This window comes from Sinocyclocheilus anshuiensis, unplaced genomic scaffold (assembly GCF_001515605.1).
Source record: "Sinocyclocheilus anshuiensis isolate Anshui unplaced genomic scaffold, SAMN03320099.WGS_v1.1 scaffold129, whole genome shotgun sequence".
Classification (NCBI taxonomy): domain Eukaryota; kingdom Metazoa; phylum Chordata; class Actinopteri; order Cypriniformes; family Cyprinidae; genus Sinocyclocheilus; species Sinocyclocheilus anshuiensis.
This window is the reverse complement of record NW_015537946.1, coordinates 361,967-374,182: the sequence shown is the minus strand read 5'-3', so window position 1 is coordinate 374,182 and position 12,216 is coordinate 361,967. Positions and strand designations below refer to the sequence as shown.

At 36.0% G+C, this 12,216-nt stretch overlaps 1 protein-coding gene across 2 annotated transcripts in view; it reads left to right on the top strand.

Annotated features, from left to right (window-relative positions):
• Positions 1-10,250, top strand: part of LOC107664075 (zinc transporter ZIP9) — a 29,494-nt gene extending 19,244 nt beyond the window's left edge. Inside the window, exons 3-8 of one of the 2 annotated variants that reach the window (XM_016454536.1) lie at positions 2,192-2,392; positions 2,483-2,551; positions 2,696-2,781; positions 7,051-7,185; positions 8,306-8,488; positions 9,312-10,250. In XM_016454536.1, the coding sequence (XP_016310022.1) occupies positions 2,192-2,392; positions 2,483-2,551; positions 2,696-2,781; positions 7,051-7,185; positions 8,306-8,488; positions 9,312-9,362 (725 nt within the window). In that variant the 3' untranslated portion in view covers positions 9,363-10,250. Of the gene's footprint in view, positions 1-2,191; positions 2,393-2,482; positions 2,552-2,695; positions 2,782-7,050; positions 7,186-8,305; positions 8,791-9,311 lie in introns of those variants that run through there. The other variant, XM_016454527.1, reaches the window with a different exon arrangement.
• Positions 10,251-12,216: the final 1,966 nt, after the last annotated feature.

The following is a 12,216-nucleotide window of genomic DNA, read 5'->3' as shown; positions in this document are numbered from 1 at the left end:
TTCCAGTCAGGTGTGTTGAGGCAAGTTGGAGCTAAACTCTGCAGGACACCGGCCCTCCAGGACCGAGTTTGGACAGCCCTGTATTAGACAATGACATTATTCGGAAAATATACTAAAAGTCTCTCCTGGAAGAATTTTAGAATTTTTATCACCGATTAAACTGGATGATTGTATATGATTTTTATCCGTACTATTGTTGTTTCTTGTATGCTTTTGTGTAATGATTGTTTCTTAAGAAAATGTTATATTATTGTAAATGATGAATTGCAATACTATTGTTAATGTTGCCATGAATATAGCCATTGTTGCTGATATGGCGTTAAAACATAAATCATTATATTAAATGGATATGAATATGTAAATAAAATAATTTAGTTAGACCTGCATTATTTCTGGCACAAAACAAGGCTTTTTGAGCAAATGAATCTTAATTAGTGACATTATTAAACCTATATACACACCACCATTGAAAAGTTTAGGGTTGGTAAGAGTTTTAATGCTTTTGAAAGAATATGCTCACCAAGGCTGCATTTATTTGATCTTAAATGCAGTAACATTGTGAATTATTACAATTTTATATATATTTTTCTTTCTATTGTAGTATAGTTTAAAATATAATTTATTCCTGTCATGGCAAAGCTTTCATCAACCATTACTCCAGTCTTCAGTGTCACAGAATCATTCAGAAATCATGCTGATTTGGTGCTCAAGAAACATTTCTTATTATCAGTGTTCAAAAAAAAAAGTTGTGCTGCCTAATATTTTTGTGGATTTATTTGAAATAGAAAACTTTTGTAAAATTATATGTCTTCTTAAAAATCTTACCGACCCCATTAGGGCTGGGTAAAAAATATTGATATCTCGATAATAGCCAATCGATTCTCATTTTTACGGAACGATATCGATTCTTAAATCCCAAGAATCGATTAGTCTAGCCTGTTTTCAGTTAATGGATGGAACATTGAAGGGCACTTCCCATCCAATATATCGCAATAAGCATTGTGCTTTGGTACTTTTAATATGGCACCACCCATCCAATAAATCACAATAAGCATTGTGCTTTGGTACTTTTAATATGAAACAAAGTCTCAGATTTCAAATTCTGTCCAATGTATTGCAGTATTACAATAAATGTCGTTTTGGCGCTGTTTAATGTGGAGTGACAGATCGCTGTAGCGCCTCGATCAACAGACGCAGCAGCGCATAGCGCACGTGAACCCATCATCTCCTCCACATTAATACCAGTTTCAGCACAAAATAAACATGACTAAACATCCGAAGGTAAGTTAAAAGAAAGAGTACAACTTTACAATCTGTATCCTGTCTCATGTAATCGCTCAGTGTTTCAGCCGCGCAAAGACATCCTGTAGAGAGGGGCATTTTGCTAAATATATGCACCATATAACATATTCATTATAAACTTTAGTGTTCAATGTTTAATTTATGTTTGAATAAATCCATCATTTTATGACAGCCACCATTAAGTTTATATTTAAAAAAAAAACAAATTGAAGTAGAAATATTATGCAATTGTAACTTTATTTTAAAAACTTCATTAAGTGAAATTTTAACAAATCAGTTAATTTTAACCCTCAATATTATAATAATGTAGTACCAACTGACTCTCATGTATATTTTACAGCATTAGTTGAGAGATTTTTTTTCCTTGAGAAAATTTGGCATGTACTGTACCTGATATATATCCAAAATAATCTATATCAAATCGAATTGGTAATTGAATCGAATCGCAAGCTTGTGAATGAGAATCGAATCGAATTGTGAAATTTGTGTCAAAACCCAGCTCTAGACCCCATACTTTTGATTAATATTGTACATTTACTTAAAATACAATCAGTACAGTACAGAAGTAGTCACTTAACTATAAAAATACCTAAAAGGCCTTTTTATTTGATTAGTTAGTTTATTTGTTTGTTCATTGACATGATTTGTCTGAACAAAGAAATTTACTGGAATGAAGCAAACTGTCTAGTACTTCATATGAGACAGAGCAGGTTCGGATATGAGGCTATGCACAAGTACAGTGTGCCAATAATACAGCTTTTTAGCATTTTGCTAAATCACTAATTGTTGTTACTATAATTAACTTAATAGTGCCAAAACCTGTAGTTACTCCCCATTACCGATGATATAAATGATTTCCAAAGCTGTGCTCGTTCGTGTTTTGGTTTAGGTGCGCACCACCATGGCCACGGGCAGGTGGAGACAGAAGTTTCTGAACAGAAGGTTGTAGAGGGAGTCGTGGTGCAGAGCGGTGAACACGGCCACAGTCACGAGCAGCTCCACGCTTATATCGGCGTCTCTCTTGTGCTGGGCTTTGTCTTCATGCTCTTGGTGGATCAGATCGGCAGTTCTCACATGCACAGCAGTGATGGTCGGTGTGACACTGGCATTTTTTGTTTTCTACTTGTTGACAAATTAGAATGGTATAAAGTGTCTGAATCTGTTCTCTCCACATTTTTAGATCCAGAAGCAGCAAGGACTGCTAGCTCTAAGGTCACCACCACACTTGGATTGGTTGTTCATGCTGCAGGTAAAAAATAATAGTGTGAATGAAACGTCTTTAGTTGCATTATCCAAACGTTTTCGATGTAATATTTTATGTTACTAACTTCAGATCTTATTTGTGTCATATGTTAAATCTGACCAATAAATCACATTCTCTCTGTGGCTCCAGCTGATGGTGTTGCTCTTGGAGCGGCTGCGTCCACGTCTCAGACCAGTGTCCAGCTCATTGTATTTGTGGCCATTATGTTGCATAAGGTACAGTTTTACATTATTGTTCTGTGAATATAATATTGACTCTTGTGATAAATTGTTTGCGCTGTTTCTTATTTGAATCCATTTGTTTAGAAATACCTGCTGAATGACTACATTTAAATGTAGGCACCTTTTCAAATAAAGGTGCTTGTTTCCAAATATTTAAAACATAGACTCGGTATATTTTAAATATGTAATAAAATATCAGTTCATTATCAAAATATCTTATTTTGTGCAATTTTACAAATATTAATGCCACTGGTAGCCAGACTTAGAAGCATAAACCATTTTTTTACACAAGCTCTCGCAACAGGTGCTTTGCATGTATCTGAGACTATGTCTTTAATGCATTGCCCTGTTGTGTATTATTGTAATGATAATTGTGGAATTCTGTATTCAGCGCTTTAAATATATACAGTGAGCTCTCCTAATATTTGCACCTTTAGTAAATGAAGTATGAGCAAAATGGACAGGCTTTAATTGAAGTAAAATTTTACATTAAAACAAATAAATGTAGAATAGTTTTTTTCTCCAAAATGCTGTGAATTATTTTACTTTACAGGTTTACATTTTTCTCAATATTTTGAATGAAAGATCGAGAAGATAAACAGATACAGTTAGGTCCATATATATTTGAACACAGGCACAATTTTTTATTATTTTAGCTGTTGACCAAAACAATTACATACAGGTCCATATATTTGGACACAGGCAACATTTTTATTTTTTTAGCTGCTGACCAAAATATATTCAAGTTAGAGTTATATAATGAATATGGGCTTAAAGTGCACACTCTGCTTTAATTTGAGGGTATTCTCATCAGAATTGGAGGAAAGGTTTAGAAATCGCATCTCTTTAATATGTACCTCCCCCTTTTTCAAGGGACAATAAGTAATTGGACAATTGACTCAAAATCTGTTTCATGGACAGGCGTGGGCTATTCCTTCGCTATTTTTACATCAATTAAGCAGGTAATTGTTCTGGAGTTGATTCTGTGTGTGCCATTTGCATTTGGAAGCTGTTGCTGTGAACCCACATCATGTACTGGCATTTTTTGTTTTCTACTTGTTGACAAATTAGAATGGTATAAAGTGTCTGAATCTGTTCTCTCCACATTTTTAGATCCAGAAGCAGCAAGGACTGCTAGCTCTAAGGTCACCACCACACTTGGATTGGTTGTTCATGCTGCAGGTAAAAAATAATAGTGTGAATGAAACGTCTTTAGTTGCATTATCCAAACGTTTTCGATGTAATATTTTATGTTACTAACTTCAGATCTTATTTGTGTCATATGTTAAATCTGACCAATAAATCACATTCTCTCTGTGGCTCCAGCTGATGGTGTTGCTCTTGGAGCGGCTGCGTCCACGTCTCAGACCAGTGTCCAGCTCATTGTATTTGTGGCCATTATGTTGCATAAGGTACAGTTTTACATTATTGTTCTGTGAATATAATATTGACTCTTGTGATAAATTGTTTGCGCTGTTTCTTATTTGAATCCATTTGTTTAGAAATACCTGCTGAATGACTACATTTAAATGTAGGCACCTTTTCAAATAAAGGTGCTTGTTTCCAAATATTTAAAACATAGACTCGGTATATTTTAAATATGTAATAAAATATCAGTTCATTATCAAAATATCTTATTTTGTGCAATTTTACAAATATTAATGCCACTGGTAGCCAGACTTAGAAGCATAAACCATTTTTTTACACAAGCTCTCGCAACAGGTGCTTTGCATGTATCTGAGACTATGTCTTTAATGCATTGCCCTGTTGTGTATTATTGTAATGATAATTGTGGAATTCTGTATTCAGCGCTTTAAATATATACAGTGAGCTCTCCTAATATTTGCACCTTTAGTAAATGAAGTATGAGCAAAATGGACAGGCTTTAATTGAAGTAAAATTTTACATTAAAACAAATAAATGTAGAATAGTTTTTTTCTCCAAAATGCTGTGAATTATTTTACTTTACAGGTTTACATTTTTCTCAATATTTTGAATGAAAGATCGAGAAGATAAACAGATACAGTTAGGTCCATATATATTTGAACACAGGCACAATTTTTTATTATTTTAGCTGTTGACCAAAACATATTCAAGTTAGAGTTATATAATGAATATGGGCTTAAAGTGCACACTCTGCTTTAATTTGAGGGTATTCTCATCAGAATTGGAGGAAAGGTTTAGAAATCGCATCTCTTTAATATGTACCTCCCCCTTTTTCAAGGGACCATAAGTAATTGGACAATTGACTCAAAATCTGTTTCATGGACAGGCGTGGGCTATTCCTTCGCTATTTTTACATCAATTAAGCAGGTAATTGTTCTGGAGTTGATTCTGTGTGTGCCATTTGCATTTGGAAGCTGTTGCTGTGAACCCACATCATGTGGTAAAAGGAGCTCTCCATGCAAGTGAAACAGACTATTGTTAGGCTTCAAAAACAAAACAAATCCATCAGAGAGATAGCAGGAGGTCAAATCAACAGTTTGGTACATTCTGAGGAAAAAAAAGAATGCTCTGATGAGCTCAGCAACATAAAAAGGCCTGGACGTCCACGGAGGACAACAGTGGTGGATGAACGGAGGATCCTCTCCATGGTAAAGATAAACCATTTCACAACATCCAGCCAAGTGAAGAACACTCTCCAGGAGGTAGCCTTGTCACTGTTAAAGTCTACAATCAAGAGAAGACTTCACTAGAGCAAATACAGAGGGTTCACTACAAGCTGCAAACCATTCATTAGCCTCAATAATAGAAAGGCCAGATTAGACTTTGCCAAAGAACATCTAAAAGAGCCAGACCACTTCTGGAAAAGCATTCGTTGGATGGATGAAATTAAGATCAACCTGTACCAGAATGACGGGAAGGAAAAAAGTATGGAGAAGGCTTGGAACAGCTCATGATCCAAAGCATACAACATAATCTGTGAAACATGGTGGATCAGTGTGATTGCATGGGCATGCATGGCTTCCAGTGGCACTGGGTTACTGGTGTTTATTAATGACGTGACAGAAGGCAGAAACAGCCGGATGAATTCTGAAGGGTATAGGGATTTACTGTCTTCCCCGATTCAGCCAAATGGAGCAATGTTGATTGGACGGTGCTTCATACAAATGGGCAGTGACCCAAAACAGCACAAGCAACCCAGGAGTTTTTGAAGGTAAAAAAGTGGAATATTCTGCCATGGCCAAGTCAGTCTCCTGATCTCAACCCGACTGAGAATGCATTTCACTTGCTTAAGACAAAACTAAAGGCAGAAAGACCCACAAACAAACAACAACTGACGTCAGCTGCAGTAAATGCCTGGCAAAGCATCACAAAGGAGGATTTTTATATTTTTGTTCAACCCCTTGATTTAAAGTTTAAAGTCTGCACTTCAATTTCATCTTGATTCTATTCTGGTGGCATACAGAGCCAAAATTATGAAAATTGTGTCAGTGTCCAAATATATATGGACCTAACTGTAAATGATTGACCGTACTTGCACTCACATCATCCTTTTCTATTTTCTCCATCTCTGCCATTATTTTCCAATGGGCTACTTTTTAAAGGGGTCATATGATGTTGCTAAAAAGATCATTATTTTGTGTATTTGGTGTAATGAAATGTGTTTATGCCGTTTAAAGTAAAAAAAAAAACACATTATTTTCCACATACTGTACATTATTGTTTCTCCTCTATGCCCTGCCTTTCTGAAACGTGTCGATTTTTTCAAAGCTCATCGTTCTGAAAAGCGAGGTGTACACTAATTGGCCAGCTATCCAGTGCGTTGTGATTGGCCGAATGCCTCAAGCGTGTGACGGAAATGTTATAGTCGTGTCCTCTTTTGGAAGACCAAACAAAGTAGTTTCGCTTTCACAACGAAACACAGTGGGCTAGAGTGAACGGAGGCTGGCTCGAGTGAGCGGTGGCGGGTGAGCTTGAGAACGGCGCGGCCGGCGGATTCAGACTCTTAACTTTTATAAAGAATATCTCTTTGGATTTGAGACTTTAGTCTTTGCAACTTTACAGATATTTTATGCACAAAGAGCTTGTAACAGTTCAAAGAGAAAGGAAAAATTTAAATCGCATCATATGACCCCTTTAAAACTAATTGATGTTTCCGATGGAAGGCTTTTTTTTTTTTGTGGCTGTAAATCAGTACAGCTACACCTTTCATTTTGCTTGCCTTATGTTTACTGTTTAGCCTTTTAATTGTAAGTTATTTTTTTATACTCGTTAAATTTGATTAAGTCTGCTTTGCTATCGTTGCGTCTTGTATTTCAGGCTCCTGCTGCGTTTGGACTCGTCTCTTTCCTCATGCATGCAGGTTTAGAAAGAAACCGTATCCGGAAACATCTATTGGTCTTTGCCTTGGCTGCCCCTGTTTTGGCCATGCTCACCTACGTAGGACTCAGTCAGGTATGTTCAAATAAAAGAATGAAAAAAAAAATATATATATATATATATATATATATTCTAAAAGTCTTATCTTGACTGTCAATATTATGTAGACAATATCTGCATCACATTTGAAAGTGAACTGGGTTAAAATTACTTCACACGAAACTTTAAAAGTAATTTAATTACATAATATGTTTAATTGCATAATAATAATAATATATATTTTTAAAAGAGTGCCTTAGTGCCTGCCCACTTTGTCAGCTATGTTTGTAACGGCTACAGTCCCATGAAACATTGTGAATGTTTGTTGCAAAATATGCTGTGTGATTTGCTTACTGTGACTCTCTGATTGGTGGAATATTTCTGGCCAGCGTCATGGTTAATGTAATTTTTCATAAATTTGTTTAAAAGAAATATTGTTGAAATAATGCAAACATATGGCTTCAACAAAAGCATATACAATCGTTTAACAACCTCTGAAGGTTTTTGAAGGATTTATTATTATTAAAAATCAGTTTTACAGTCTCTGTGGAGAAATTGAGTTTTGGCTTTTTTTAACCAGATTGATGCGCTCTATAATATTTGTATTACTAATTTAGTCCATCTTTGTTAATATTTTCTTAATGACTTATTTTGAATATGACAATTTGCCTCTAAAACAACCCTGCCACTAATTATTTAAATATGTGCTAAATTGACATTTATTCTGTAATGTTGGTTTTTAGTTATTTATTTATTTATTTTAATGTGACATCTACTAATGGCATGAGGTTTAGTGTCCTTTATTTTAACTTCACAGCAATAACTTCAGATGCTTCACCAGGGTTACATAACAAGCATGGAGACCCACGCTGTGTTTTTCAGATTCAGCCCTCAGGCTTCTCATCGCCATGGGAACGGCTGAGGTGGCAGAGTAAAGATTACTCGCCTCTGGCGCCCCTGCTGTGAAACACCCCGTAATTGTGTCTCTTTAGACAGCCTGGAAATCATTGAAATGCAGTGTGATTTTACGACTGGGATGCCAACGAGCATCCCTGCAACAATACTGAACATTTCATGTCCACCAAAAAAAACAAAACATGCAGACTGTGTCCTAGATTCACCCGTCATTGAACACTTTTCCTCTTCTTCCTTCCAGAGTAGTAAAGAGGCACTATCTGACGTCAACGCCACTGGCGTGGCCATGCTGTTTTCTGCCGGCACCTTCCTGTACGTAGCCACGGTGCACGTCCTCCCGGAAGTGGGCGGCATGGGCAGCCACAGCCACTCGCCCGGAGGCAGCGCAGGGAATGGACTGAGCAAAGTGGAGGTTGGAGCTCTGGTTTTAGGCTGTCTGATACCTCTGGTGCTGTCCATCGGCCACCAGCACTAGTGTTCTTCACTTGAAGCAACATTGAAGAAGGTCTGAAAAGTGTAAACAGGACTTTGAACAGAATTGGCCACAGATGTGGTTTGAATCATGCCTCTGTCAGTTTATTCAAGTTGTCAGTTGGAGTGAATGCAGGAACATTGCAGTCGGGATCAAGATTTGAGAAGCGCCTATGGACTTATAGAATGGGCTGCCCTGTCTCTCCATAAAGCCCTGTAGGCTGACAGCTTACGATGATCATACACAAATAAACGTGATCATTAAAACTTTTAGTTTACAGTAATGCCATGTTGTAGTCCAAATAGAGTATGAGTACATCAGAGTTTTGATTATTATTTGATTATTATGAATTTTATTTAATAATAGACACATTGAAATTCTTCATTAAAAATATTAGTATATTAAAAATATAGTAATCCAAATACAGATAAATAATTATGAATCATTTCAATATTTGTCAAAATAATAATTTTTTTACACAAATTACAGCTCTCAGTCATGCCTGTTTTGAGGCATCAATTGCACCACAAACAACAATTTGTGCCCTAATAAATTATCTAAAGTTAGCATACTTAACTAATGAGATAATATTGTTCATGAAGATCATGTTTGAAGAAGAAAGACATTTGTATCCTGCATATTTTCAATATAAGCCATGCCTCTGTTAAAATAAGAGGCATTTTGACCGCTTCGCGTCGTAACGCCCCTTAGCTGTTATAAATTCACTGTAAACAGCGCAGGGAATGGACTGAGCAAAGTGGAGGTTGGAGCTCTGGTTTTAGGCTGTCTGATACCTCTGGTGCTGTCCATCGGCCACCAGCACTAGTGTTCTTCACTTGAAGCAACATTGAAGAAGGTCTGAAAAGTGTAAACAGGACTTTGAACAGAATTGGCCACAGATGTGGTTTGAATCATGCCTCTGTCAGTTTATTCAAGTTGTCAGTTGGAGTGAATGCAGGAACATTGCAGTCGGGATCAAGATTTGAGAAGCGCCTATGGACTTATAGAATGGGCTGCCCTGTCTCTCCATAAAGCCCTGTAGGCTGACAGCTTACGATGATCATACACAAATAAACGTGATCATGTGTCCAACTCTTAATTTTATGTTTTCTTCAGTGGTGCTGGTTTAAAAGATTCGGTTGTTGGTGGGTAGTCTTGAATGCTTTCAATTTGGTATTCTATTAGTTTTTATATGAAATATGTCCATGAATCTTTCATTCATAATGATAAAACAAATTTAGATACTTTACAAACATTAAAGTCATAGTCCTCGAGTAATTATTTTGAGTTTGTCCCCCTTTTTCTAGTATTGATTAGCTATTTTAAACTTTATGATCAAATTACACCTTGCCTAAGCTAGTCAGTTAAAACTGTTTTCATTAAGAACATTTCCATGTTTTCTTAGTTTTTACTCCCTTGATGTTATACTATTTGTTTTAATGTAGTTTTATTAATGAGATAACAGTTTTACTCAGTATTCCGTTAATAAATATTCTTCTGAGTTAATATGGGAACATACACCGATGTACAGGGCTTTGTTTTCCCCCTCACACAAACTTGGCTACTGATAAAATTGTTCTCTGCTTATAAACTACAGTAATTTATTCAAAAATGTCATGCATATGGTTATTGGACAAATATGACATCTCTTAGTAGAATTTAAAATATTAAAATCTTTTTTTTTTTGGTGGTTAATTTCAAACAGTTGCTTAGGGTTTTTTTATTAAATCACACTTGAAGGTTTGTACATTGTTCTGTTGAGCTCAATGCATGTACAACTTTATTATTTGACTAACCATTTTTTTTTTCAAACCTGACTGGTTAAGCCAGAAAAAAAAAAAGGATCTCATTGGTCATTCAGATGTTTTGTACTGTGCTTCAAGCAGAGCCTGTATACTGTAAATATGTATTCTCTGTAAAAATGACAAACCAAAATACCCTATTTGACATCCTGTTTGACACCCAGCTAGTTTTTAGTCTCATTTTAGCTTACGAGTGGGAAAGAAAGATCGTTTTTAAGTTAATGGCATTGATACTTCAGTTTTAATATGGGTCTTATTCTTTGTCTTGACTGAAGAGAATGTGAGGTCAGTTAGAAAGATTATATGCTGGATTCCTGGTTTTGACACCTAAAGGTTTTAGATTTAAAAGTGCGATCTACGAACAGGAATGCTACTGTGTTCGTCACCAAGCTATTTAACTGTTACCTTCGTAGCCTGAATAAGAAAATGTTTTGAGACTTTTGGGGCCAACATGGACACCAGCAACAACCTATGGTCCTGGTTTACAAAGTGTTGCTGTCATGCTCTGAAAAATAACAGTCATAGTCTATATCAGTGGTTCCCAACCACGTTAGTTGAGGCCCCCCAACATTGCACATTTTGCATTTCTCCTTTTGTCTGACACACCTATTTCAGGTCTTGGAGTCTCTACTAATGAGCTAATGAGTTGAATCAGGTGTATTTTATTAAAGAGACATGCAAAATGTGCAGATTTGGGGGCCTCCAGGTATGTTGTTGGGAACCACACTGGTCTGTATGAAAGCTGTGTTAGTGCTTTTAGCTCTCTAGCGCCCTCATCTTACCCTAGTGCGAAAGCACAGCATTAACGCTGATGAGAGACTTCAAGCTGGTTTGTAGATAATTTTTTACGACTCCTTTAAAAGGGAAAACTGCATACACTTAGCCTGAATCGAATACTGCGACATGACCTCCTCCTAGAGACTTGAGACAGATATAAAATGGAACTGAATGGTGATTGGTTAGGTGAAATGTGGTGCCATATTGACTTATTTTGACTGATTGTACTCACACAGCCCAAAGCTGTGAGGGAGGGTGGTGGGATAGAGCTTTTACTAATTGGTGGGATATGATGAATTCAAAGTGTTGGGCTTCTATGTGATCATTCCACAAGAGGAGTATGCCTTATTTTTCCTCGCAATTGTTTAACTTAAAATGGTCTCAAAATGATCTGTTCATGATTTGAATAAACTTGTTTTATTTTTTAATGGATGCAGATCTTACTATGTACCTTATTTTGCCTTTCTAATAACATTTGGAATTGCATTGAGACATATTTTCACATTGTGAATTAATAAAGCAAATAAATGAAAAATAAGTAATCCTTTAAAGAAAAATAGAGTTATTGTCCAGTAAAAAAGACATACACAGGCACATCTTTGGATATTGGCAGCAATCTGGGATGTCTGTCTACTTTATATGAAGAAAGACATTTGTATCCTGCATATTTTCAATATAAGCCATGCCTCTGTTAAAATAAGAGGCATTTTGACCGCTTCGCGTCGTAACGCCCCTTAGCTGTTATAAATTCACTGTAAACCACGGCTTCACGGGGCTTATTGCTTTTATAAAACGGTTATTCCATATACATAGTTAGGTTTCACAAAATAAAACAATAAAGTGTAATGATATGAATAAAAACAGTATTGTTTTAACAATTTAGTTCCTCAGAAACAGCTGTGGTTGCAACAAAGTGGTTGCCAAGCAACACACAAACGTAAACAAAGGTGTATGTTTGTAGTGTAATTTACAACCGCTTCGAACGTGGCTCAGCCAATCAGAATCAAGGACCGGAACTATCCATTTTATAATATATAATAATATTATAAGCAACTTACAAATGCATAAATGTGATGTGAATCAAGATATATTATGATGTAA